Source organism: Scyliorhinus torazame, chromosome 30, assembly GCF_047496885.1.
Source record: "Scyliorhinus torazame isolate Kashiwa2021f chromosome 30, sScyTor2.1, whole genome shotgun sequence".
NCBI classification, from domain to species: Eukaryota; Metazoa; Chordata; class Chondrichthyes; order Carcharhiniformes; family Scyliorhinidae; genus Scyliorhinus; species Scyliorhinus torazame.
Genome location: NC_092736.1, coordinates 21,367,776 through 21,393,860, shown reverse-complemented (window position 1 = coordinate 21,393,860; position 26,085 = coordinate 21,367,776). Strand labels below are relative to the sequence as shown.

Sequence of the window (26,085 nt, the reverse complement as noted above, 5' to 3'; positions counted from 1 at the left end):
ATATCCTTTCTCAGATAAGGAGACCAAAACTGCACGCAGTGCACCAGATGTGGTCTCACCAAGGCCCTTACTGCAGCTGCAGTAAGACATCTTTGCTCCTGTACTCAAGTCCTCTTGCGATGAAGGCCCACCTACCATTTGCCTTCCTAACTGCCTGCTGCGCCAGCAAGCTTGCTTTCAGCGACTGGTGTGCAGCATTTCCCAAGCGATCAACATTCTGTCCAACGTGGATAACTTCACATTTATCCACATTGTACTGCATGTATTGGAAGGACTTTGCAGGTTGACGCCCAACCTGTTGGGCCGCGTTACGAACATACCTTCCTTGGCCATCGGGTCCTGGGGTAGGAATCGAACTGGGAGCTTCGGGTTCGAATGCAGGGACACCACCCACGGCGCCACAAGACCTCCTCCTAGCCCTGTATGTTATTCTTCAAGAGCTAATTCTTATGATGATGTACATCAGGGCGTCCGATTCACTGATACACTGCAGTCAGGTGCCGAGTGACAACGCATCAGCCACGTGGAGGGCAGCCAGGAATAATAATAACACAATAACCTTTTATTGTCACAAGTAGGCTTACATTAACACTGCAATGAAGTTACTGTGAAAAGCCCCGAGTCGCCACATCCTGGCGCCTGTTCGGGTACACGGAGGGAGAATTCAGAATGTCCAATTCACCTAACAAGCACGTCTGTCGGGACTTGTGGGAGGAAACCGGAGCACCCGGAGGAAACCCACGCAGACACGGGGAGAACGTGACCCAAGGCTGGGAATCGAACCCGGAACCCTGGCGGCGTGAAGCAACGGTGCCAACCACTGTGCCTCCCCACTCGACGAAGCTCCAGAATTTTGCGTCTAAAACTCTTAACCCCTTGGCACCAAAAAAAAAAACTCCACACGACAAGCACCTTTGATGACCAGCGGACACCCCGAAGCCAGTGAAGTGCTTGTTGAAGTTTACCCTCTTGTTGTGCTAGAGGAAACGCAGCAGCCAATGTGCACACAGCAAGATCCCACACACAGCAACGTCACCGCAACCGGATAACGTGCTTCTGTGTTGTTGATTGAAGCATAAACATTAGGGACCGGGATAGCTCGCACGCTCTTTCTCCGAAATAATGACATCGGATCATTTACCTGAGAGGGGAGACGGGGTGCTAAGTGTTCTTTGTTGTCTTTCGGTTCCCAGGCCTTGTTAATAATTAGACACTTGCAAAGATCAGAAACTCTGCCTGCTTAATCTTGCCCTGCCGTCTGCTTTAAAAGCAAAATCAGGTTGCACTGGTTATTTCCACATCATTGGGCCTCTGGTGCAGCTGTGAAATGTGGTCCTCTGGAACACTTGCACAAAAAACATTAGTTCCCAGCGACTGACTGATATTCACAGAGAATCCAACAACATCTCACAGAGGGGGGGGGGGGGGGGGGCCTCGGTTTAATGTCTGAACTGAAAGATGGCACCGCCGACAGTGCAGCGTCCCCTCGGTAATGCACGGGAGTGCCAGCCACGCATTTGCGCTCAAATCTCGCAGGGGGACATGAAGCGCCGCGACTCAGGGTGGGGGGGGAGATCTGCAGTCTGAACCACAGCTGGACAATATTTATATATTTAAAGATAGAATGGAGGTGCTAATTATTCTATGATTAGGGCTGCAACCCTAATGAGGGACAATAAGAATTCACAGGAGTGGCGAGAGAATCTAATCATCACCCCTTGACATTCAATGACTTTACCATCACTGAATCTCCTGCTACCAACGTCCTGGGGGTAACCGTTGATCAGAAATTGAACTGGACTAGCCATATAAATCCCGGGCACGATTCTCCAAAATGGAGACTTAAGTGTCCGCGCCGTCGTGTACGCCGTCGCGTTTTACGACGGCCCGAAACAGGCGTGGGGACAACCGATTGGGCCAGCGGAGGCCCCCACCCCACCCCGGTGAAGGAGCACTTTTCCACGCCCCGCAGGCCGCCCCCCCCCCCCCCGACCCTTCACGCAGAGTTCCCGCCGGCAGCGACCAGGGGTGGACGGCGACGGCGGGACTCTGCCGTTTCCGCGCGGCCGCTCGGCCCATTCGAGCCGGAGAATCGGCGGCCCGCGACCAGCGCCCGACGAGCCGGCGCAAATGGCGCCGATTCTCCGCACCTCGGAGAATCGCGCGCCGGCGTCAGGGCGGCTTGGCGCGGTTGCATCGAATCTCCGTCGCAGACCTCGGAGAATCGCGCCCACTGTGTCTACAAAAGCAATTCAGAGACTAGGAATACTCAGTAACTCACCCTCATCGGGCATTAAGGGCTGCTTTAGCACAGTGGGCTAAACAGCTGGTTTGTAATGCAGAACAAGGCAGCAGCGCGGGTTCAATTCCTTCGGGGAAGCTGGTACGGGAATTGAACCGTGCTGCTGGCCTGCCTTGGTCTGCTTTCAAAGCCAGCGATTTAGCCCAGTGAGCTAAACCAGCCCCTGGAATTTTGGAGTCCGCATTTGGGGGCATTGTTCAGTGGGTGGCACAGTGGTTAGCACCATTGCTTCACAGCGCCAGGGTTCCAGGTTTGATTCCCGGCTTGGGTCACTGTCTGTGCGGAGTCTGCACGTTCTCCCCGTGTCTGTGTGCGTTTCCTCCGGGTGCTCCGGTTTCTTCCCACAAATCCCGAAAGACGTGCTGTTAGGTAATTTGGCCGTTCTGAATTCACCCTCAGTGCACATGAACCGCTGTTGAAATTTGGCGACCAGGGGATTTTTCACAGCAACTTCATTGCCGTGTTAATGTAAGCCTACTTGTGGCAATAAAGATTATTAAAATTTGTACCTTGTCTGCGTGGGTTTCCTCCCGGTGCTCCGGTTTCCTCCCGCTGTCCAAAGATATGCAGGTTAGGTGGATTGACCATGATCAATGCGCATGGTTGGAGGATATGGTGGGGGAGTGTGCCTCGGTCTAATGTTCTTTTGGAGCGTTGGCGAGGACTCAATGGCCTTCTACACTGTAGGGATTCCATTCTACAGACAATATCCACTGAACAACTTTTGTATGTTGTAATTAATTTCCAAAATATATCCCCATAACCCCACTCATTGATCATGGCCAATGGGAACAACTCGATACTTCTAATGCTCCTTTAGCACTCTAAAGGGTCCCAAGGACTGGCCTGGAGTCTCCAGGAATTGAAGATTAATCATCAAGACGCTGCCATGTGCGACCTTGGAGAAACATCATCAGGCCGTAATCATAGAATTTACAGTGCAGAAGGAGGCTTTTTGGCCAATCAAGTCTGCACCGGCTCTTGGAAAGAGCACCCTACCTAAGCCCACACCTCAACAAAGAACAAAGAAATGTACAGCACAGGAACAGGCCCTTCGGCCCTCCAAGCCCGTGCCAACCATGATGCCCGACTAAACTACAATCTTCCACACTTCCTGGGTCCGTATCCCTCTATTCCCATCCTATTCATGTATTTGTCAAGATGCCCCTTAAATGTCATCGTCCCTGCTTCCACCACCTCCTCCGGCAGCGAGTTCCAGGCACCCACTACCCTCTGCGTAAAATACTTGCCTCGTACATCTACTCTAAACCTTGCCCCTCGCACCTTAAACCTATGCCCCCTAGTAATTGACCCCTCTACCCTGGGGAAAAGCCTCTGACTATCCATTCTGTCTATGCCCCTCATAATTTTGTAGACCTCTATCAGGTCGCCCCTCAACCTCCGTCGTTCCAGTGAGAACAAACCGAGTTTATTCAACCGCTCCTCATAGCTAATGCCGTCCATACCAGGCAACATTCTGGTAAATCTCTTCTGCACCCTCTCTAAAGCCTCCACATCCTTCTGGTAGTGTGGCGACCAGAATTGAACACTATACTCCAAGTGTGGCCTAACTAAGGTTCTATACAGCTGCAACATGACTTGCCAATTCTCAATGCCCCGGCCAATGAAGGCAAGCATGTCGTATGCCTTCTTGACTACCTTCTCCACCTGTGTTACCCCTTTCAGTGACCTGTGGACCTGTACTCCGAGATCTCGCTGACTTTCAATACTCTTGAGGGTTCTACCATTCACTGTATATTCCCTACCTGCATTAGACCTTCCAAAATGCATTACCTCACATTTGTCCGGATTAAACTCAATCTGCCATCTCTCCGCCCAAGTCTCCAAACAATCTAAATCCTGCTGTATCCTCTGACAGTCCTCATCGCTATCCGCAATTCCACCAACCTTTGTGTCGTCTGCAAACTTACTAATCAGACCAGTTACATTTTCCTCCAAATCATTTATATATACTACAAACAGCAAAGGTCCCAGCACTGATCCCTGCGGACCACCACTGGTCACAGCCCTCCAATTAGAAAAGCATCCTTCCATTGCTACTCTCTGCCTTCTATGACCTAGCCAGTTCTGTATCCATCTTGCCAGCTCACCCCTGATCCCGTGTGGCTTCACCTTTTGTACTAGTCTACCATGAGGGACCTTGTCAAAGGCTTTACTGAAGTCCAGATAGACAACATCCACTGCCCTACCTGCATCGATCATCTTTGTGACCTCCTCGAAAAACTCTATCAAGTTAGTGAGACACGACCCCCCCTTCACAAAGCTATGCTGCCTCTCACTAATACGTTCATTTGCTTCCAAATGGGAGTAGATCCTGTCTCGAAGAATTCTCTCCAGTAATTTCCCTACCACTGAAGTAAGGCTCACCGGCCTGTAGTTCCCTGGATTATCCTTGCTACCCTTCTTAAACAGAAGAACAACATTGGCTATTCTCCAGTCCTCCGGGACATCACCTGAAGACAGTGAGGATCCAAAGATTTCTGTCAAGGCCTCAGCAATTTCCTCTCCAGCCTCCTTCCGTATTCTGGGGTAGATCCCATCAGGCCCTGGGGACTTATCTACCTTAATATTTTTGAAGACACCCAACACCTCGTCTTTTTGGATCTCAATGTGACCCAGGCTATCTACACACCGTTCTCCAGACTCAACATCTACCAATTCCTTCTCTTTGGTGAATACGGATGCAAAGTATTCATTTAGTCCCTCGCCCATTTCCTCTGGCTCCACATAGATTCCCTTGCCTATCTTTCAGTGGGCCAACCCTTTCCCTGGCTACCTTCTTGCTTTTTATGTACGTGTAAAAAGCCTTGGGATTTTCCTTAACCCGATTTGCCAATGACTTTTCGTGGCCCCTTCCAGCCCTCCTGACTCCTTGCTTAAGTTCCTTCCTACTTTCCTTATATTCCACACAGGCTTCGTCTGTTCCCAGCCTTTTAGCCCTGACAAATGCCTCCTTTTTCTTTTTGACGAGGCCTACAATATCTCTCGTTATCCAAGGTTCCCGAAAATTGCCGTATTTATCCTTCTTCCTCACAGGAACATGCCGGTCCTGAATTCCTTTCAACTGACACTTGAAAGCCTCCCACATGTCAGATGTTGATTTGCCCTCAAACATCCGCCCCCAATCTTCAGTTCCCGCCTAATATTGTTATAATTAGCCTTCCCCCAATTTAGCACATTCATCCTAGGACCACTCTTATCCTTGTCCACCAGCACTTTAAAACTTACTGAATTGTGGTCACTGTTCCCGAAATGCTCCCCTACTGAAACTTCTACCACCTGGCCGGGCTCATTCCCCAATACCAGGTCCAGTACCGCCCCTTCCCTAGTTGGACTGTCTACATATTGTTTTAAGAGGCCCTCCTGGATGCTCCTTACAAACTCTGCCCCGACTAAGCCCCTGGCACTAAGTGAGTCCCAGTCAATATTGGGGAAGTTGAAGTCTCCCATCACCACAACCCTGTTGTTTTTACTCTTTTCCAAAATCTGTCTATCTATCTGCTCCTCTATGTCCCGCCGGCTGTTGGGAGGCCTGTAGTAAACCCCCAACATCGTGACTGCACCCTTCTTATTCCTGATCTCTACCCATATAGCCTCACTGCCCTCTGCGGTGTCCTCCCGTCGTACAGCTGTGATATCCTCCCTAACCAGTAGCGCAACTCCGCCACCCCTTTTACATCCCCCTCCATCCCGCCTGAAACATCTAAATCCTGGAACGTTTAGCTGCCAATCCTGCCCTTCCCTCAACCAGGTCTCTGTAATGGCAACATCACAGTTCCAAGTACTAATCCAAGCTCTAAGTTCATTTGCCTTACCCGTAATACTTCTTGCATTAAAACATATGCACTTCAGGCCACCAGACCCGCTGTGTTCAGCAACTTCTCCCTGTCTGCTCTGCCTCAGAGCCACACTGTCCCTATTCCCTAGTTCTCCCTCAATGCTCTCACCTTCTGACCTATTGCTCCCGTGCCCACCCCCCCCCGCCATACTAGTTTAAACCCTGCCGTGTGACACTAGCAAACCTCGCGGCCAAGTTTCCTCCTCCCTATCCCCGTAACCCAGGCAGTGGCGCAGTGGCAGTGCGCTGGATTAGGTAATACTCTGGTCGGGCCATACTCTGGGAACCTGTATTCGAATCCCATGCCATTTTTTGAAATTTGTTTGGAATTAAAAAGTCTAATGACAACCGTGAACACCATTGTCGATTGTTGTAAAGCCCCATCTGCCGTCCTTACCCGGTCTGGCCTACATGTGACTCCAGATCCACAGCAATTAGGGCTGGGCAATAAATGCAGGATGCCCACAGACCGTGAACCAATTGGAGAAATGTGGGGGGGGGGGGGGGTTATGCAGATGGGAGCAAGGATCAGCCAAGTTCTTCGGAAATGGCGAAGCAGGATTGAGGGGCAGCCGACAGCAGTTCTTCATGCTTAAACTTAACTTTATTTTCACAATTCATAAGTTTGCAATACTGCCATTAATTAGCTGGACAGTGCTTATTTCATGCATGTGTGCAAAAAATCCAAAAGAAATCTTTGTCTTAATGCTTAAATCCAAAAGAATATCTGTACATAGCATATAAACCTACTGGTAAATTAGGTACACAAAGATCTTCAACTGTGACCACCACGCTCATTAAAAAATACTTCACAACACTGAATTATTGTCGCTGATGAAGAAAAGGTACAATATCGCTTTGCTTTACCATCACACGGATTCCTGCAGGAAGCAGATTACAAAACTGAATTAAATTTAACTTTTTCCGAGACACTTTTTTTTTTGTAACTTTATTCGACATGCGTGTAAACAATTACCCACAGCACGCATACTGGTTCGGGAGAAGATATTCTCATTTAGATTTCTGACGTTGAGGGCCAAGGTAAGGTTACAAACTGCTCAACATCCCGTTTGTACCGCGAGCTCAAGGCACAAATCACCCCGAGCCGCCCTGTTCGTGAAATTCACGCGAGAGTCTCCGATTCCGATTGTCCCTGCTCCAGGCCATCGTTAGATTTGACGTTGGGGAAGTGGGACACACACACACACACACCAATGATTTCAAGCTCCACTCAAAGGGGGCGATAATGGCCATTTCGGACTCCTCTGTTTACGATGTAATGCAGACCCTTATCGTCCGCTGTCCCGGGTTTGTTAGTAGGAACTTGGCAAAGACAAGGGCCCAGTGTATCGTAAAACTTACTACCCGCCTGGGGGGTGAATCCCAAGATGGTTGCAAGCCCAATCTCGTGATGGCCGCTGGATTTTTATTTCATTTTTTTGGAGAGTGTAAGCTTAAAGGAATTCTGCTGGGCCTTCGCGCTTGTCAAGGTGAAAGAAAGAGCTGGAACATTTTGTTGTGGCCGGGGTCCGAGTTAAATATTCTCACAGCAGCCGGAGCAAAGGCAGTTGAAGCTTCACCATATCCGATATTCCCCGCAGCCCCCTAAGCCATCCCTCCTACAGCACAAGGGAGAGAGAGACACCAATTTCCATACCAGCCTGACTTGCGACATTTCAACCCAACATGGCCTAGCGATTGCGGAGCCTTCAGCCTTAGCTGCTTACGAAGCCAGATTGTAAGGGTTGAAGGTTTAATATGGTAACCCGCTATAAATGGGGAAGGACACCAGATTCTTTAATAAGTGTGGGAAGAACCACCTTTGCGGATTGGCTCGCTCCTCTGGGCTAACCTCCTCCCGTTAGCAACGTTGCTAAGACCCAAGCGAAAAAGAAAAAATTGGTCTAAAAGATTGGTCATTTCGAAACCAAAGGAGCAATGTAGCAATGTTGAAAAACAACTCCCCCCCCCCCCCCCCCCCTCCACCAACCCCCGACTCCTCGGAAATACCAGTTTATTAATTTGCTTGGCCTCAATTTTTTTCATGGCCTTCCAGATCGAACAAAGACTTCAAATGGTGGTCAAATCTGCTCCATCCTGGGAAATGGCAGTGACTGACGCTGCCCTGGATTCACAGGTTTTATCATTCAATTGGCTCCGGTTTGCCTCGAATGCCAAAAAATGGACAAAGATGCTTGGTCAAAGTTATTAACCACCGAGAGGTCAAATGAAAGAATCCCGGCAGTGAAATAATTATCCCTGCTCCCCGATTAGTGTCAAGTTCTCAAAATGTGACGCGCTTCATTCAACAAAGAGGCTGTAGCTACGTCCCAACTCCCCATTTAACTCAAAGAGATCAACTGAACCTTCCATTGCCCGGCACCTGCGTCCCCACGGACGCAAAGCGAAACCGTTAAATTCTGGACATCGCAAATCAAGGACTCCCCACTCAAACAAACAACCATGTTGGGACGACATCCTTGACCAACCATTGCTGCCAAGGGGAGACTTTCCACCCGCGTGGACTCAGGCACGGTTCGAGCCGAGTGGTGAGTGGGGAATGTTCCAATTCCAATCTGCTAGGCCAACTTGGTCACTCAACCTTGGCTCAGAGGTCCGTCAGCGTCGCCATTTAAAATACCGCAGCATCGGGACTGAACCAGCCACGAAGAGACGTTCATTTCTCCTCGCGCTTTCCCAGTGGCAATTCCGCTTGTGCCCTCCATATCCCCAAGATATTGGCAGTGCTGACGAAGCCAAATCGGTACAGACAAAATCATTCTCTAGCAAGTGCTTCATCAAGAGACAAATTCAGGTTCTAATGTTCTGGACATACATATATCTTTCCATAAGGTTTGCGGGAAGAATGCTCGGTGGAATGTCCAAGCTCTGTGTGATCCACAACGCAACTAATCGTTTCCACAGAGAGAGCAACAAGAGTCATTGTTTATTTATTTTTTTCATCCATCCATACGTTCGTCCTCTCTCCCTCCAGCTTCCTGTAAAGCGGGAAGCTCACGGCTGCCAGAAAAGTTGCTTATGTGGACAAAGTTGTTTAGTTCAAGGCATTCATTAATGTTTGTGCTTGCTTGAGTTCTGGGGGGAAAAGACAAGAGTAGTTGTTAACCCTTACGGACTCTGAACAACAACTTTAATTTATGTAGCAGCGTTTACAAGACCCCCAATAGCACCGTTCACAGACCCCAAGGTGCTCCACAAGAACGTAATCAGAGATTGGCACCGAGCCCAAGCATTAAAGGTGATTGACCTAACGTTTGGTCAGAGGTAGGTATCAAGGACTGTCTTATCAGAGATGTGGGAGGTGGAGGGGACATTTTCTAAATGGGAAGATGCTTAGGAAATCAGAAGCGCAAAGGGACTTGGGAGTCCTTTTTCACGATTCTCTTAAGGTTAACGTGCAGGTTCAGTCGGCAGGTAGGAAGGCAAATACAATGTTAACATTCATGTCCAAGAGGGCTAGAATACAAGACCAGGAATTTACTTCTGAGGCTGCATAAGGCTCTGGTCGGACCCCATTTGGAGTATTGTGAGCAGTTTTGGGCCCCGTATCTAAGGAAGGATGTGCTGGCCTTGGAAAGGGTCCAGAGGAGGTTCACAAGAATGATCCCTGGAATGAAGAGCTTGTCGTATGAGGAATGGTTGAGGACTCTGGGTCTGTACTTGTTGGGAGTTTAGAAGGATGAGGGGGGATCTTATTGAAACTTAGTAGCCTGGTTAGAGTGGACGTGGAGAGAATGTTTCCACTTGTAGGAAAAACTAGAATCAGAGGACACAATCTCAGACTAAAGGGACGATCCTTTTAAACAGAGATGGAGGAGGAATTTCTTCAGCAAGAGGTTGCTGAATCTGTGGAACTCTTTGCCGCAGAAGGCTGTGGAGGCCAAATCACTGAGTGTCTTTAAGACAGAGATAGATAGGTTCCTGATTAATAAGGGGATCAGGGGTTATGGGGAGAAGGCAGGAGAATGGGGATGAGAAAAATAGCAGCCATGATTGAATGGCGGAGCAGACTCGATGGGCCCAGTGGCTTAATTCTGCTCCTATGTCTTATGGTCTTATGGACAATTAGAATCATAGAAATCCTACAGTGCAGAAGGCCATTTGGCCCATCGAGTCTGCACCAACCCTCTGAATCAGCACCCTACCTAGGTCTGCTCCCACGCCCAATCCCTGTAACCCCACCTAACCTGCACATCCCTGGAGTAATGGGCAATTTTTATCATGGCCAATCCACCCAAGCTGCACATCTTTGGACTGTGGGAGGAAACCGGAGCACCCGGAGGAAACCCACGCAGACACGGGGAGAAGGTGCAAACTCCGCACAGACGGTTAGCCAAGGCAGGAATTGAACCCGGGACCCTGGCTGTGAGGCAGCAGTGCTAACCACTGTCCCACCTTAGGGGAGGGAATTGCAAAATTTGGGGGTGGGAAGGCCCGAAGGCCTGCCTGCCAATTGTGTTGCAAAGGGAGTGGAGAGGGGCGATGTACAAGTCATCCAAGTTGGAGGGACACCGAGTTCTCAAAGCAATGTGGGCGGTTGCAGAGAAAGGGAGGGGCTGAGGCCATGAAGGGCTTTAAACAAGAGGGTGATAATTCTGAAGACAGATGTTAAACACCTGTGGAATAACAATCTTAGGGCTGAAGTAGCAGGTGTAAAGCAGGCACGTGTATTAGAAATGTTAACTTTAATCAGTCATTGCTGGAGGGATGGAGTTTAAGACGAGGGAGGTTATGCTGCAATTGTATAGGGTGTTAGTGAGGCCACACCTGGAGTATTGTGTTCGGTTTTGGTCTCCTTACCTGAGAAAGGACGTACTGGCACTGGAGGGTGTGCAGAGGTGATTCACTAGGTTAATCCCAGAGCTGTAGGGGTTGGATTACGAGAAGAGGTTGAGTAGACTGGGACTGTACTCGTTGGAATTTAGAAGGATGAGGGGGGATCTTATAGAAACATATAAAATTATGAAGGGAATCGATAGGATAGATGCAGGCAGGTTGTTTCCAATGGCGGGTGAAAGCAGAACTAGGGGGCATAGCCTCAAAATAAGGGGAAGTAGATTTCGGACTGAGCTTAGGAGGAACTTCTTCACCCAAAGGGTTGTGAATCTATGGAATTCCTTGCCCAGTGAAGCAGTAGAGGCTCCTTCATTAAATGTTTTTAAGATAAAGATAGATAGTTTTTTGAAGAATAAAGGGATTAAGGGTTATGGTGTTCGGACCGGAAAGTGGAGGGGAGTCCACAAAAGATCAGCCAAGATCTCATTGAATGGCGGAGCAGGCTCGAGGGGCCAGGTGGCCTACTCCTGCTCCGAGTTCTTATGTTCTAAAATAACCAAAGTTTTACGCAACACAAAAATGGGTTTGGTCAAATCCCATTCATTCCCCCACCCCTATTTGCTTTAGGCTTGGACCTACCAGCGAGTAAGACTCTGAACTTGTTGGCCGTTACCGAAACGACCATGGGCTCCACATCTCCAGTGTCAACGTTCCGAACATTGATCTTCAGATGGACAACAGGTTCATTTACTTCCTTCAGCTCACTGGAACTCAGCGTGTAGTCCACTCTCCAGGACACGGAGTCGAGTTTGTTGACTGTACACAAGATCAAACACCACAAGCCTAGTTAGGGTCACAACAGTCTCAAAATAAATAGACACAAACCTATTCAGAGAGTTTAGCAACATCTCACCCACACTGCACTAAACTGGAGAGAGTCCAAATAAATCGGCTTATCGTCAAACCTCGAGAAAGGATAATGCCACTTACGCCTGAGGCTGCTCTCTTTTAATCTGTCCTGAAGGGCAGTCTGTTTCTCTTCGTAAGATTTACAGAGTGCAGTAGCGTGCTCTGAAAGGTTAAGCATGAGATGCAGTTAAGAAGATTTCAGGCCCAGCATTAAAGGCATCGTCAAAGGTCATTTCGGGAATACAGTGGAATCTTCGCACTGAGAGCATTCTGTCCAGAACAAACAAGTCCAACTAATTCAAAATACTCCCAATTATTCTCACAAAGCCATGTTGATACAACATTTGAAATAGCTCTTAAATAATGGCTGAACACTGACGGAAACAGAAATTGTTGCAAGTTAATAATGGGCCTGTTAGCAATCTGGGAGGGGGAAAAGGCAGATTATATAATGTTTCGTGTTTGTATCTGACTGATCAAATCCCTTCATGGCCTCATCCCTCCTATCTGTAATCTCCCTCAGCTTTACAATTCGGCTCTCTGTTCTGAATACAGCGCAGATAGCCGAGATATGTAGTACGGGGAATAGGCTGGGAAATGGCGCCAAGTCATGATGCTCGTTTGGAGAGTCTGTGCAGATTTGATGAGCCAAAGTGGCCTCCTTCTGTGCTGTGACGAAAAGGAGTTTCGGACAAAAGAAAAAAGGCCATTCGGCCCGACTCATCCATGCAACGTGAGCCTTCTCCTATCCCACTTCATCTCACCATGGCAACGTATCTTGTTGAGACATACAAGATTGAGTGGGTTTGACAGAGTGGATGCTGAGAGGATGTTTCCCCTTGTGGGAGAGACTAGAACTAAAGGGGGGAGGGGGCACAGCTTAAACATAAGGGACCTCCCATTTAAGATGGAGATGAGGAAGATATTTTTTCTCTAAGAGGGTGGTTATAGTTTTTGGATTTCTCTTGCAGGGGGAGCCGAGGAATCGGGAGTCACTGAATATATTCAAGGCTGAGTCTGAAAGATTTGTGATCCACGAGGGAGATGAGGATTATGGGGCACAGGCAAGGCCCCGGTCCAGAGCACCCATGTTTTTATTTTGAATGGTGGGGCAAGCACGATGGGCTGACTGGCCTACTCATGGCCCCTATTTCTTATGATCCTTCTATTCCTTTCTCCCACGAGGTGGCGAGTGTTTATCCAGCTTCCGTATTGCGCGCCTCAACTGGCGGAGGGAGTCCTGTATGCTAAGCACTCTCTGGCTAAAGAGGTTTTGCCTGAATTCCCTCGACGATTTGTTCACGATTGAGTCAATTGAGTTCTAAATAATTCAAAAATGTCACTATTGTCGTGATATGCAGTTAATGATATACAGACAGGCAGCTAATGAACACTGAGAACAGGACATAACCAATGAGCAGGCAGGACACTCAGGGGTGGTATCTCACTAGAAAAGGCACGAGGCACTCACACTCCGCCTCTTTCCACTGATGAACATCTACAGAGTGAGTCAGGGTGTATGTACAGTATCACACCTCCAGCACGTGGCTAAGAGCTAGTCTGGTTCAGTCAGACAGAGTAACCACACTTAGGTTAGCAGAGAGTCGAACTCCTAGAGAACTGTGCTAACTGTGTGACAGGTTCAATAAATCAGTTTGAACTAACCTCAAGGTCTGGAGTATCTTTTGGTTAAAGCTGCATCCAGTTGCAGCCTGCGTTCTCCCAGAGTACATATCACATCAACTATTACAGGTCGAGTACCCTTTATCCGTAAACCTGAAAGATCCAAATACCACACTTTCTTTTTTGAACCTCACCGACCTTTAATGTGGGAGGTCCAATTGTTTGTCCGCACTGTTTACCTTACGACTTCTGTGGTGAACATATCAAGGAGAAACTCATCTCAGGCACCCTGGACTTATTGTTCAGTGATACATCTTACTTTTTAAACTATTTTATTTACTTTCGGCTATAGCCATGCAAGTTTAAAAGCGATAACGGAGATGATCTGAAATCCGAAACGCAATTAACGAGAGTCTCAGATAAAGGATACTCGATCTGCATCGTTTCGGGTGGGAAAACCACAATACCTTTTGGCAGACCAAGTTGTTGTAATTCACTAGATAACGATTCGCCGTCCACACCGTATTTGCCAGCACTTGCTAAAACAAAGTTTAGCACCGCAATCGTGGCCTTTATGTCGCTGGTTTCTGGAATTTAAGAAAAAACGGAAAATATCTGATGAGATGTTTTTTTTAAAAAAAATAATGTGGAGATGCCGGCGTTGGACTGGGGTGGGCACAGTAAGAAGTCTTATACCAGGTTAAAGTCCAACAGATTTATTTGGATGCACTAGCTTTCGGAGCACTGCTCCTTCCTCAGGTGATCACCCGATGACCTGATGAAGGAGCTACGCTCCGAAAGTTAGTGTTTCCAAATAAACCTGTTGTTGTAATTTTTTTGTTAAGGAATGTAGAATTGTCCTTTGCGCAACTTTACAAAGATTCTCATTTGGCAGGGGCGGGGTGCGTGGGGATCAAACCTGACTTCAGGGTGCTAAAGATTGGAAACAATTATAAAAGGGGCGTTTCAAACTCAACAGAAAGTGTGCTGGCAACATCTTCATCAAATGGAAACTCTCCCACATTGATACATGGGCGGCACGGTAGCACAATGGTTAGCACTGTCGCTTCACAGCTCCAGGGTCCCAGGTTCGATTCCCGGCTTGGGTCACTGTCTGTGCGGAGTCTGCACGTTCTCCCCGTGTCTGTGTGGGTTTCCACCGGGTGCTCCGGTTTCCTCCCACAAGTCCCGAAAGACGTGCTTGTTAGGTGAATTGGACATTCTGAATTCTCCCTCCGTGTACCCAAACAGGCGCCGGAATGTGGCGACTAGGGGCTTTTCACAGTAACTTCATTGCAGTGTTAATGTAAGCCTACTTGTGACACTAATAAAGATTATTATGTGTATCAGGTTTTTTTTCCTGTCGCTACATATGGCAGTCACTTCTTTTAGGTATAATACTGAATCAGATCGGCGCAGCCTCGCAGGAGATTAGGTGATCAGCAGTTGAATCATTGTTGAAGGTAAATCAGTGGGTGCACAGGGTTGCACTCATGGCTGGGCTAGTTGTGTACCCTATAACATCTGTTCACAATGTACACCAGCGGTGGGCAATCGGAGGCCTATGGGCCACATTCCGCTGGTTTCTGCCCGCATAGGGGCTGTTTAGCACACCGGGCTAAATCGCTGGCTTTGAAAGCAGACCAAGGCAGGCCAGCAGCACGGTTCAATTCCCGTAATAGCCTCCCCGAACAGGCGCCAGAAGGTGGCGACTAGGGGCTTTTCACAGTAACTTCATTTGAAGCCTACTTGTGACAATAAGCGATTTTCATTTCATAGTCTTTTTTTCCTACTGGTATTTCTGAAATGGTGCGAACATAAAGGGCGAGAGAAATGAGGTAGATGGCAACTGCGCTCAGAACTGACTGTGGACACAGGAAGCACACAGCTGTCAATCACAGTATGGTGTTGGTAAGGTAAGGGGAAACATTTCTTTGGTTTTTAACCATTTGTAGCTGATGACAGCTCTATTAATATATGAAGCACTTTCTATAACACGTTAGGAAATATTTGCCCCGTGTTAAATGTTTAATCTTAATCATGGGGTTGTGGTTAGTGAGCAAGCCCGATTTCAACCTGCGGCCCACTGAGATGAAGGGGGGTTGGGGGGGGGGGGGGGGGGGGGACCACTCCCGTCACCCACTCACTAGCCCTGGGTGCCCGTCACTGATTCAGACCATCAGCAGCGGCTCATACTGGTAGCATACTCGTCACATGGTTCGAGGGTTTGTGCACAGAAATCGTGGCTGGCACTCCAGTGCGGCAATAAGGGAGTGCTGTACTGCCAGAGGGGCTGTCTGTTGGTTGAGACATTAAATCAAGGCCCCGCCTGCCTGCCTAGAGGAACACAAAAGATCACTTGGCCCTATTTGGAAGGGCAGCACACCGGTGTCACTGGTGACATGGGCAAAAGTTGTCCATCAATCAGCATTACAAAACCATTAATCCCATCTTATATCACATTTGCTGCGTGCAAATTGGCAGCTGTAGTTCATACATCGCAACAGTGGCTGCACTTCATTGGCAGTGAAGTGCTTCGAATACTCAGGTGGCCGTGTAAAGCGCTCTATCAAAATGCACGACTTGTAGGCGGCGAGGCGGCGCAGTGGCTAGCACTGCTGCATCACGGCACCGAGGACCCGGGTTCGATCCCAGCCCCGAGTCACTGTCCGTGTGGAGTTTGCACATTCTCCCCATCTCTGCGTGGGCCTCACCCCCACAACCCAAAAAGATGTGCAGGATAGGTGAATTGGCCACGCTCAATTGCCCCCTTATTGGAAAAAAAAGAATTGGGTACTCCAATCTTATATTAAAAAATGCCACGGCTTTTACATTCTTTTTGCACGTTCACAACAAAGTGGGCCTCTTGCATTCTGCACACAAGTAATAATATTCTCTTCCCAACATGATATACAGTATGAAAATATCACATCACACGGCACTGTATGAATGATTGCAGGTGCAAAACAAAAATGCGAGCATTGCAAAGATATTTCAACAATATACATGAAAAAGCTTTGTGTAGACTTACCAAACTTGGCATCTGCAGTGAGCTTTGCAATCTTCTCATACTGACAGGAGAGAACCGACAAACAAATAAATGAGTAATGTTCGATATGTTGCTAATGCAAAGAAGCTTCTCAAAAACACAATACATTGAGTAACTCTTACAGAAACATTCACACAGTCTGAATCAAGGAATATATTTATGTTGCTGCTGGCATTTAATTGCACATCATATTAATCATCAAACTGGCCCCACCGACAGGTCAGCCTGACCCCGCCGGCTGCTAAGTGGTTAGCCTGGGATCAGACAGCAACAGTACGTCCACCACTTCACCTTTGCCAATCTACAGTGTGGACATTCCCGGCAAAGGTCCTCCTCTGTAACCGACTGGCAGGGATTCAGTGACAGAGCGTATTGCAACAATTATGTGATTCTGAGCATGTTGATCATTGGCTTCGGGCCTTTGTAGAGAGTTCATCAGCTTATTTACATTGGTGGGTTTGGGAAGGGACGGGGGTGGATTGTCAAGCTTGAATAGGAGCAATGCCACTGTATAGCACAACACCGCAAACATTGGCACCAAAGGTTATCTTAAAAGTTATTTTCCAAGCTCCGAAACAGGCCCTTCTCAAAGTCTTATCAGCAGGCATTCAGTGGCCGCAAGCCAAGAGTTGATGTCTGGTTATATCTCCAAGAGACACATAACACAGGCGGCACGGTAGCACAGTGGGTAGCGCAGTTGCTTCACAGCTCCAGGGTCCCTGGTTCGATTCCCGGCTGGGGTCAGTCTGTGTGGAGTCTGCACGTTCTGACCGTGTCTGCGTGGGTTTCCTCCGGGTGCTCCGGTTTCCTCCCACAGTCCAAAGATATGCAGGTTAGGTAAATTGGCCATGTTAAATTGCCCTTAAGTGTCCCCCCAAAAAAGGTGAAGTGGGGTTACTGGGTTATGGGGATGGGGTGCAGGTGTGGGTTTTTCCAAGGACCACTGCAGACCCGATGGGCCTAATGGCCTCTTTCTGCGCTGTAAATTCTATGATTCTATAGCCCAGGGAACAAGTGTAGCCCAGGGAACAATTACACGATATACTCACACTTAATAGAAATATATTAACACGTAATAGAAATCTGTTGGTGTATTGGATTCATGCATTGCCACAACCCATTGCTCACTTTGTTGATGGATAAATTAAAACACCCAAGGGTAAAGATTCCCATCAATAAAAGGCATGAATTTTCCATGTTTCCAAAGAATCAGGGACCACAAATTCCCACCCTTTGGAAACACCCTGCTTTCTGCTGCAAGGTGGTTTGGAAAACGTTGCTATACAATGGGCGGAATTTCCTCGCCCTTCACGCTGGCTTGGATCTTCCCGTCCCACCGGAGTGAATGGAGATGGCCAACGGCTCCCTGGCCTCGCCGCGGCTTTTCGGGCAGGGAATGGGAGGGGGGGGGGGGACTGGAACATTCTGGCTCAGGAACCCGATCGGCAGCACGAGGGGACGGACTTCCTGCGTCCAGAAAACAAAACACTTTTCAATGATAAACCACTCCCGCTGCTCAGGATAAAACAAGAATTTAGACGGGAAACAAATGAATGGGCTGGTGACTTCCATAGAATCCCTACAGCGCAGGAGGAGGCCATTTGGCCCATCGAGTCTGCACCGACTAGAGCTGCAGGATCCAGATCGAATAAAATTCATTCATCGATCCACTCTGCGCTTTTTCTTTTCCCAATTAATTTTGGACAGCAGAAGAAGCTTGGGCCGGACGTTTAAAACGTAAAACCATCTCCAATCGCTTTAGGTGATGAACCCGATGATTCTGACCCAGCCACAGCGGGAGAGAGATTCTCCCAGGTCGGACTTCGCTGTTAAAGCAGCAAAACCCTGGGAAGCTCGAATTTTTAATCCTCAAGCCTTTGTGCGAAGCATGATTCTCTCCCTTGCAGCCCTTTCGTTTGTCGTCCTTCTCTGCAAGTCGGTCAGTAGCCACAAATTCTTTTGAATCCATTCTCAGGATGTGAACATTGCCAGTTAGCCGCACATTATTGTCCGTTCTCAATTGTCCTCAAGGTGGCGGTGATGAGCCGGCTTCTGGAGCTGCTGCGGTCCACATGGTGCATGTACTCGGGTAGTTGAATTGGAGTTCCTCGTTCCCAATAACAATGAAATTACAGTAACACATGTCCAAGATTGTGAAAGGAGGAGGTGGTGCTCTTTCCTTTCTCAATGCTAGATGTTAATTATATATTAATCGTGCACATTGACTGGGGTTTAACTCAAACTCACAGAAAGAGACACTTATCGAAACTGGGGTGGTTGAGTTAGGAGGTATATGCTTGCAACGTTTAGCTCTGCCAATAAATGTCAGACTGAGTAAAGATTTTCTCCACGATCGACCTCCACCAATTCGTTCTCCAGGATATAGCAGCAGAGTGTATGGGACGGTGCCATGCAGCAGGCTTATAACCACAGAGGTGGGAAGGAGGGGGGGGGGGGTAATAGAAGAAAATATTTAATATCCAGAAAGTCTTAACAAAACAAAACGGAACTTCCCCTCACGTGAGAGACAGATGTGAGCTACACTGTCCCTTTACGACCTTAGCTTCGCAGGTCCTAGAATGATACTTACATCAATTCCATCTCCCAGCAGCTCTTTCATTACCTGGACACAGAGCAACTTCATCTTCACAGAAGACTGGAAGAGAAATCAATGATATTAAAAGGGATGGGGAAAACAGCCATGAAATCATTCTTACATTCACCTCATGCACAGATTGCCCATTCCACCATGAAGAAGTGCTTTGACCCAGAAAGTACGGGAGGAAGTGATGCAGGTCATTAAATGCCAGCAGTTTGAAGTCGTCAATATTACTATTTGCGGAACTGTGCATCACTCGGACAGGTTTTCCTCTCGTGTCACCGTAACCTTGAGCTTGATCCGGAAGCCCATGGGAGGGAACAATGCTCCAGTTGTCGAGCCTTGGTCAGACCCCCTCGGGGGTCCCACATTCAGCTCTGACAGAAGGTTTATTGAAGGGTTAAGTTATAAGGAGAGGTTGCATAAACGGACCTTGGATTTCTTTACGCTCAGAAGATTGAGTGACGTGTTTAAACGAGCAAGGCAAAGGCCGGGAAATTGATTTCCTCCGATTAAGAGATCGAGAATCTACCTTCAAATTAGAGAGTGTCCATTCTGCAGAGGATTCAGGGAGCGGAACTTCCAAGCAGTGGAAATCCCTCCCCAGAATTGCTGTGGTGGCTGAGACTTCTCGAGACCAAAACTGGTCACTAGGTAAAAGCATGAAAGGGATATCCACCAAAAACAGAGATACAGACCATCCAGGCCTCCCAAAATGCTACGTTTCCATCAATGGGCAGCACGGTAGCATTGTGGTTAGCACAATTGCTTCACAGCTCCAGGGTCCCAGGTTCGATTCCCGGCTGGGTCACTGTCTGTGCGGAGTCTGCATGTCCTCCCCGTGTGTGCGTGGCTTTCCTCCGGTTTCCTCCCACTGTCTAAAGATGTGCAGGTTAGGTGGATTGGCCATGATAAATTACCCTTAGTGTCTGAAATTGCCCTTAGTGTTGGGTGGGGTTACTGGGTTACGGGGATAGGGTGGTGTGGGCTTGGGTAGGGTGCTCTTTCCAGGAGCTGGTGCAGACTCGATGGGCCGAATGGCCTCCTTCTGCACTGTAAATTCTATGATTCAATCTGCGGGACTATCTTGCTCGAGACCGCTCAAACTGGAGAAGGATCCGCAAAGGTGCCGGTCATTTCGAATGCCTCCGGCAGGCCCAGGTGGAGGCCAAGAGCAAGCAGTGGAAAGAGCGTCCAACCCACCCACCTCATCAAAGGCTCCCTGCCCCGCCTGTGGCAGAGTCTGCGGATCCAGCACTGGGACGTTTGAAGTCACCTCAGCCCTCCCCCCCCAGAGTGGAGGAAAATCACGCTCGGTCCCAAAGGACTGCCCCAGAAGATTCACAATCTAAGCTGCGGCTTCGAGGGACCAAGTGGCCTCTTGCTCTTGCTCCTATTTCCATTTGGTGGTGTGAATGGACCCCTGCTCAAGACGCCCATTGGGGCTCGCGGGTCTCGTCGATCACCGACTAAGGTGGACCATTGCAGGTTTGACTGTTCCCGTACTTTTCCAATGCTAACCACACTACCCTCGGAAGAGTAATGTTAATCTATAAATAGGCAAGAGACACAGAAAGGATTTCATTTAATGTCCCACTCCATTAAAAAGGCCATTAAAGTCTATTCCGTGGCAGCACGGTGGCGCAGTGGGTTAGCACTGCTGCCTCGCGGCACCGAGGTCCCAGGTTCGATCCCGACTCTGGGTCACTGTCCGTGTGGAGTTTGCACATTGTCCCCGTGTTTGCGTGGGTTTCGCCCCCACAACTCAAAGATGTGCAGGCTAGCTGGATTGGCCACGCTAAACTGTCCCTGAGTTGGAAAAAATGAATTGGGCACTCTAAATTTTTTTTTTTTTTTAATTAAAGTCTATTCCGTTATACATAAAGCAACTTAAGTGTGCAGATGAAAGTGAGGCCTGAGCAGCAGATTTTGTATGCTGGCCGCAGATTAACAACATTCTGTGACACATCCCAAGGTGCTTCACCAAGAAATAAAACTTGACACCGAGATACGGTCAAATGGCCAAAATGTTGGTCAAAGAGGTAGGTTTTTAGTGGTGTCGCAAAGGAGCAAAGTGAGATGGAGAGGTGTGGGGCAGGTATTCCAAAGCTGGAAGACCGAGTTTGCTGGAGTTGAAGATCAATGTTGGACAAAGGCTTTAGCTCACAAAATGGTACTGGAGTAAATCGCCCTTCAAATGATGATTATTCTCGCATTCAGCGTACCCTTACTGGGCAGCGAATGGGAGAGAAAGCACAACCCATTCAACGGAGCACTGGAAGACACTATAAATGTCAAACAAATGGGTGTCGCTGGCTGTGCCAGCATTTATTGCCTATCCCTCAATGTCCTTCTGAGTGACTTCAATTGCATTGCTGTGAGTCTGGAGTCACAGGTAGGCCAGACCGGGTAAGGACGGCAGATTCCCCTCCCTCGAAGGACATTAGTGAACCAGGTGGGTTTTTATGACAATAGATTCATGGCCATCATTAGATTCTTGATTCCAGATTGTTTTTAAAAATTTCATTCAAAATTCCACAATCTGCCACGGTGAGGAAGGAGCAGTGCTCCGAAAGCTAGTGTTTGAAAACCTGTTGGACTTTAACCTGGTGTTGTAAGGTCCCTTAAATGGAACATGGGCAATGTATGAAGCATGGGTGAGATCGGAGAGGGCTAATAATGTGCATGGACCTCACACTGGGGCAAGCACGTGGAATAAAGAGGCATATAATTATAAAGGAAAATGTAGACGACTAGGGCGAACAGTCAGTTTTCTACATAATCTGTCATTTCCCTCTACAGAACGCAGAGAGGGAACGTCGCCTCCTTTGATGTGACTCAGGTACAGACTCTTTAAGGTTAAACCGAAGCCCCATCTACCCTTCCAGGAGGACATTAAAAGTCCCGTGGCACCATTTTGAAGAGGAGGAGGGGAGCACCTCCCCCGGCGTCCCGGCCAACATTCATTCCTCAACCGCCAATTAAAACAGATTAACTTGTCGTCATCACGTATTCCTGCTTGTGGCAGCTTGCTGTGCACAAATTGCCTGCCATGTTTCCAACGGTTACAACATAGGCTGTACGTCTTTTTAACGGGCTTTGGAAAGTCCGGAGGTGGGGAGCTTTGTCTCTATATGAATAAAAGGGGGGCACGACAGGGAATTTCAACTGTTTCCGGGGCTCTCGTGAGCCAGAAACTACCGTTAACATTACTGATTGCATCGAAACTTTGCAAATGATGTCCAAAAGGTCAACAATTTGCTGTACGGTTCTGATGGTTAGAGCTCAGTGGAATCAGTTGCATTTGAACAATGGCCATTTCCCTTGGCACAATTGCTAGGTTGGCATTCGGCAGCGTAACCACAGTTGCGACATTCAGACGGTTGGATACTCAACTATTTTTGCCAAGGTGCTGATCTCCGCCAGGACCCAGTCAGGGCAGTCCAGGTCGCCACAGAAACGGAACCTCTGCAAAGTAGAAGGTCACAATGTTAGTCGTCTCCCACCCTGGGTCACACGCGGGTCAGAACGCAAAACTGGAAGCACAAGTCTGAAATGCCAACATCTATATTATAATATTTCATATCAGCGATCAAAATAAATATGTTAAACGGACAGTGTAAAAACAACCGAGAAATATATTATAGTGTATACCCATCAGGAAAGCTAAACGGATTGCCACTGGGGAAAAAAGAGGTGAGATGGGCAGCATGGTAGCATAGTGGGTAGCACTGTGGCTTCACAGCACCAGGGTCCCAGGCTCTCTGCCGGGACGGCTCCGCTCTCTGCCGGGACGGCGCCGCTCTCTGCCGGGACGGCTCCGCTCTCTGCCGGGACGGCAGATTTCCAAGCTACCTTCCTTTTCAAAGTTACTAAAAATGACCAACTAAATGGGTTAAAAATAAAACTAAATTGTGCAAGCAGAGGCAAAGTGGCACAATACACACGCATGGCAATAATTTACAGCTCGGTTCTAGATAACTGTGCACCGCCTCTGATACACAAACACAGACAGAGAATTTACAGAGTTAGATAAAAACTATGAGCACAAACGTCAGATTTAAACATTTGAACTCACGGATAGAGTTTTATAACTGGCAACGGGCACATGCTGCCTAACACAGTCACACCATCGCGCTCCGATCTGGCTCCCAGAATGAGAATGTCATTTTATAGGATGCCTTTAAAGTAGCAGAAAGGTCCCGAGGTGCTTCACATGAGCAGTTTGGGACTGGTGACCAACAGCTTGCTCAAAGAGGTAGGTTTTAAGAAGGGTCAAAGGTGGTCAGAGGCGGATAAGTGTGGGGAGGGAACTCCAGGAGGTTCCAGGTAACTGAGAGCCAAGCCACCGATGCAGTGGCTAAAATCGGGGCTGCATAAGGGGCAAAATGTTAGAGGAGCGCAGGCACCGCAAAGTGTCACGGGGGCGCAGACGTCTCGGCATCGTGGGGGCGCAGACGTCTGGGCATCGTGGGGACGCAGACGTCTGGGCATCGTGGGGACGCAGACGTCTGGGCATCGTGAGGACGCAGACGTCTAGGCATCGTGGGGGCGCAGACGTCTGGGCATCGTGAGGACGCAGACGTCTGGGCATCGTGGGGGCGCAGACGTCTGGGCATCGTGGGGACGCAGACGTCTCGGCATCGTGGGGACGCAGACGTCTGGGCATCGTGAGGACGCAGACGTCTAGGCATCGTGAGGACGCAGACGTCTGGGCATCGTGGGGGCGCAGACGTCTGGGCATCGTGGGGACGCAGACGTCTCGGCATCGTGGGGACGCAGACGTCTCGGCATCGTGGGGACGCAGACGTCTCGGCATCGTGGGGACGCAGACGTCTCGGCATCGCGGGGACACAGGCACCTCCCTCCCGCTCCTTGCTACCTCACCCCCCCCACTCCTCGCCTCCCTCACCCCCCCACTCCTCGCCTCCCTCACCACCCCCCACTCCTCGCCTCCCTCACCCCCCCCACTCCTCGCTCCCTCACCCCCCCACTCCTCGCCTCCCTCACCCCCCCACTCCTCGCCTCCCTCACCCCCCCCCACTCCTCGCCTCCCTCACCCCCCCCACTCCTCGCTCCCTCACCCCCCCACTCCTCGCTCCCTCACCCCCCCACTCCTCGCCTCCCTCACCACCCCCCACTCCTCGCCTCCCTCACCCCCCCACTCCTCGCCTCCCTCACCCCCCCACTCCTCGCTCCCTCACCCCCCCACTCCTCGCCTCCCTCACCCCCCCACTCCTCGCCTCCCTCACCCCCCCCACTCCTCGCCTCCCTCACCCCCCCACTTCTCGCCTCCCTCACCCCCCCCACTCCTCACTCCCTCACCCCCCCACTCCTCGCTCCCTCACCCCCCCCACTCCTCGCCTCCCTCACTCCCCCCACTCCTCGCCTCCCTCACCCCCCCACTCCTCGCCTCCCTCACTCCCCCCACTCCTCGCCTCCCTCACTCCCCCCACTCCTCGCCTCCCTCACCCCCCCACTCCTCGCCTCGCTCACCCCCCCACTCCTCGCCTCCCTCACTCCCCCCACTCCTCGCCTCCCTCACCCCCCCCACTCCTCGCCTCCCTCACCCCCCCCACTCCTCGCCTCCCTCACCCCCCCACTCCTCGCCTCCCTCACCCCCCCCACTCCTCGCCTCCCTCACCCCCCCCACTCCTCGCTCCCTCACCCCCCCCCACTCCTCGCCTCCCTCACCCCCCCACTCCTCGCCTCCCTCACCCCCCCACTCCTCGCCTCCCTCACCCCCCACTCCTCGCCTCCCTCAACCCCCCACTCCTCGCCTCCCTCAACCCCCCACTCCTCGCCTCCCTCACCCCCCCACTTCTCGCCTCCCTCACCCCCCACTCCTCGCCTCCCTCACCCCCCCCTCCTCACCTCCCTCACTCCTCGACACCCTTACCCCCCCCACTCCTCACCTCCCACTCCTCACCTCCCTCACCCCCCCACTCCTCGCCTCCCTCACTCCTCACCTCCCTCACCCCCCCACTCCTTGCCTCCCTCACCCCCCCACTCCCTCCTTCTTCACACCAGCGGCTGGTTTAGCACAGGGCTATAGAGCTGGCTTTGAAAGCAGACCAAGGCAGGCCAGCAGCACGGTTCAATTCCCGTACCAGCCTCCCCGAACAGGCACCGGAATGTGGCGACTAGGGGCTTTTCACAGTAACTTCATTTGAAGCCTACTTGTGACAATAAGCGATTTTCATTTAATTTTTCCATCATTTCATTTTCATTCCTTCCCTCCTCGCTCCCTTCTGCATCGTCCCCTCCCCACCCCCTCCTTCCTCTTACTGCAGGGCTGTCACTCTTGCTGCATAGGTTTTCAGCCTCTGTCCCTTTTGGCTGCTCCTCGCCCAGGGCTGCACAGGATCCAGATTATTCCCAACACCCCCCTTTTGCAGCTGTGCAGGGGTCAGGGACAGAGCCCCTGGGTCAGTGACAGAGCCCCTGGGACAGGGACAGAGCCTCTGGGTCAGGGACAGAGCCTCTGGGTCAGGGACAGAGCCCCCTGGGTCAGGGACAGAGCCCCTGGGTGAGGGACAGAGCCTCTGGGTGAGGGACAGAGCCCCCTGGGTCAGGGACAGAGCCCCCTGGGTCAGGGACAGAGCCCCCTGGGTCAGGGACAGAGTCCTGGGACAACACTCACCATGGTGACTCCAGGCTGCACCTCCACCAGGAAGCTGCAGTCAATCAGCTGAGCTCAGCCTGACCAGCAACTGGCCAACTGCAAGCTTTCCCAGGGTTCCTGCAGTCAGCTGGCCAACTAGCATCTCTCCCTGGTGTTTCCTAACACACCTCTTGCAATAGAAACCAGCTGTGTATTTTTTTAAAAATCCTAACCTGCAATAATATAGCACCTTGAAAATAATAGGCCACCTCGCTGTAGAGCTATAAAGCAAAGTTTGACAGCCAGACGGCAGAAGGGGTCGGTGACACAGTGAGGTTTTAAT

General features: G+C 49.9%; 2 protein-coding genes across 6 annotated transcripts in view; both read right to left on the bottom strand.

The window, feature by feature from the left end:
* neil1 (nei-like DNA glycosylase 1) overlaps window positions 1-1,334 on the bottom strand; it is a 61,703-nt gene extending 60,369 nt beyond the window's left edge. For 2 of the 4 annotated variants that reach the window (XM_072492935.1, XM_072492936.1), the window contains exon 1: window positions 1,142-1,334. The gene's annotated coding sequence lies outside the window, so the exon portion shown is untranslated. The remainder of the gene's footprint in view (window positions 1-1,141) is intronic. The other 2 variants (XM_072492937.1, XM_072492938.1) reach the window with 1 other exon arrangement.
* A 7,762-nt stretch (window positions 1,335-9,096) lies between these two features.
* Window positions 9,097-25,855, bottom strand: commd4 (COMM domain containing 4). 2 transcript variants are annotated; one of them, XM_072492933.1, is made up of 8 exons: window positions 25,782-25,855; window positions 22,535-22,606; window positions 19,130-19,195; window positions 16,522-16,561; window positions 13,958-14,077; window positions 11,949-12,029; window positions 11,598-11,774; window positions 9,097-9,257 (listed from the first exon to the last, which is right to left on the bottom strand). In XM_072492933.1, exons 1-8 carry the CDS (start codon window positions 25,782-25,784, stop codon window positions 9,217-9,219), a joined length of 600 nt encoding a protein of 199 aa, XP_072349034.1. In that variant the 5' UTR covers window positions 25,785-25,855; the 3' UTR covers window positions 9,097-9,216. The 2 variants fall into 2 exon arrangements, with proteins under 2 accessions (XP_072349034.1, XP_072349035.1); XM_072492934.1 differs by lacking the exon at window positions 11,949-12,029.
* Window positions 25,856-26,085: the final 230 nt, after the last annotated feature.

Excerpts from the sequence above, each read along its gene's own strand:
- commd4 (XM_072492933.1), bottom strand. Across the intron at positions 14,078-16,521 it reads CACTGCAGATGCCAAGTTTG|AAACCAGCGACATAAAGGCC; the intron begins GTAAGTCTACAC and ends CTTAAATTCCAG. Across the intron at positions 11,775-11,948 it reads AAAAGAGAGCAGCCTCAGGC|TCAACAAACTCGACTCCGTG; the intron begins GTAAGTGGCATT and ends TCTTGTGTACAG.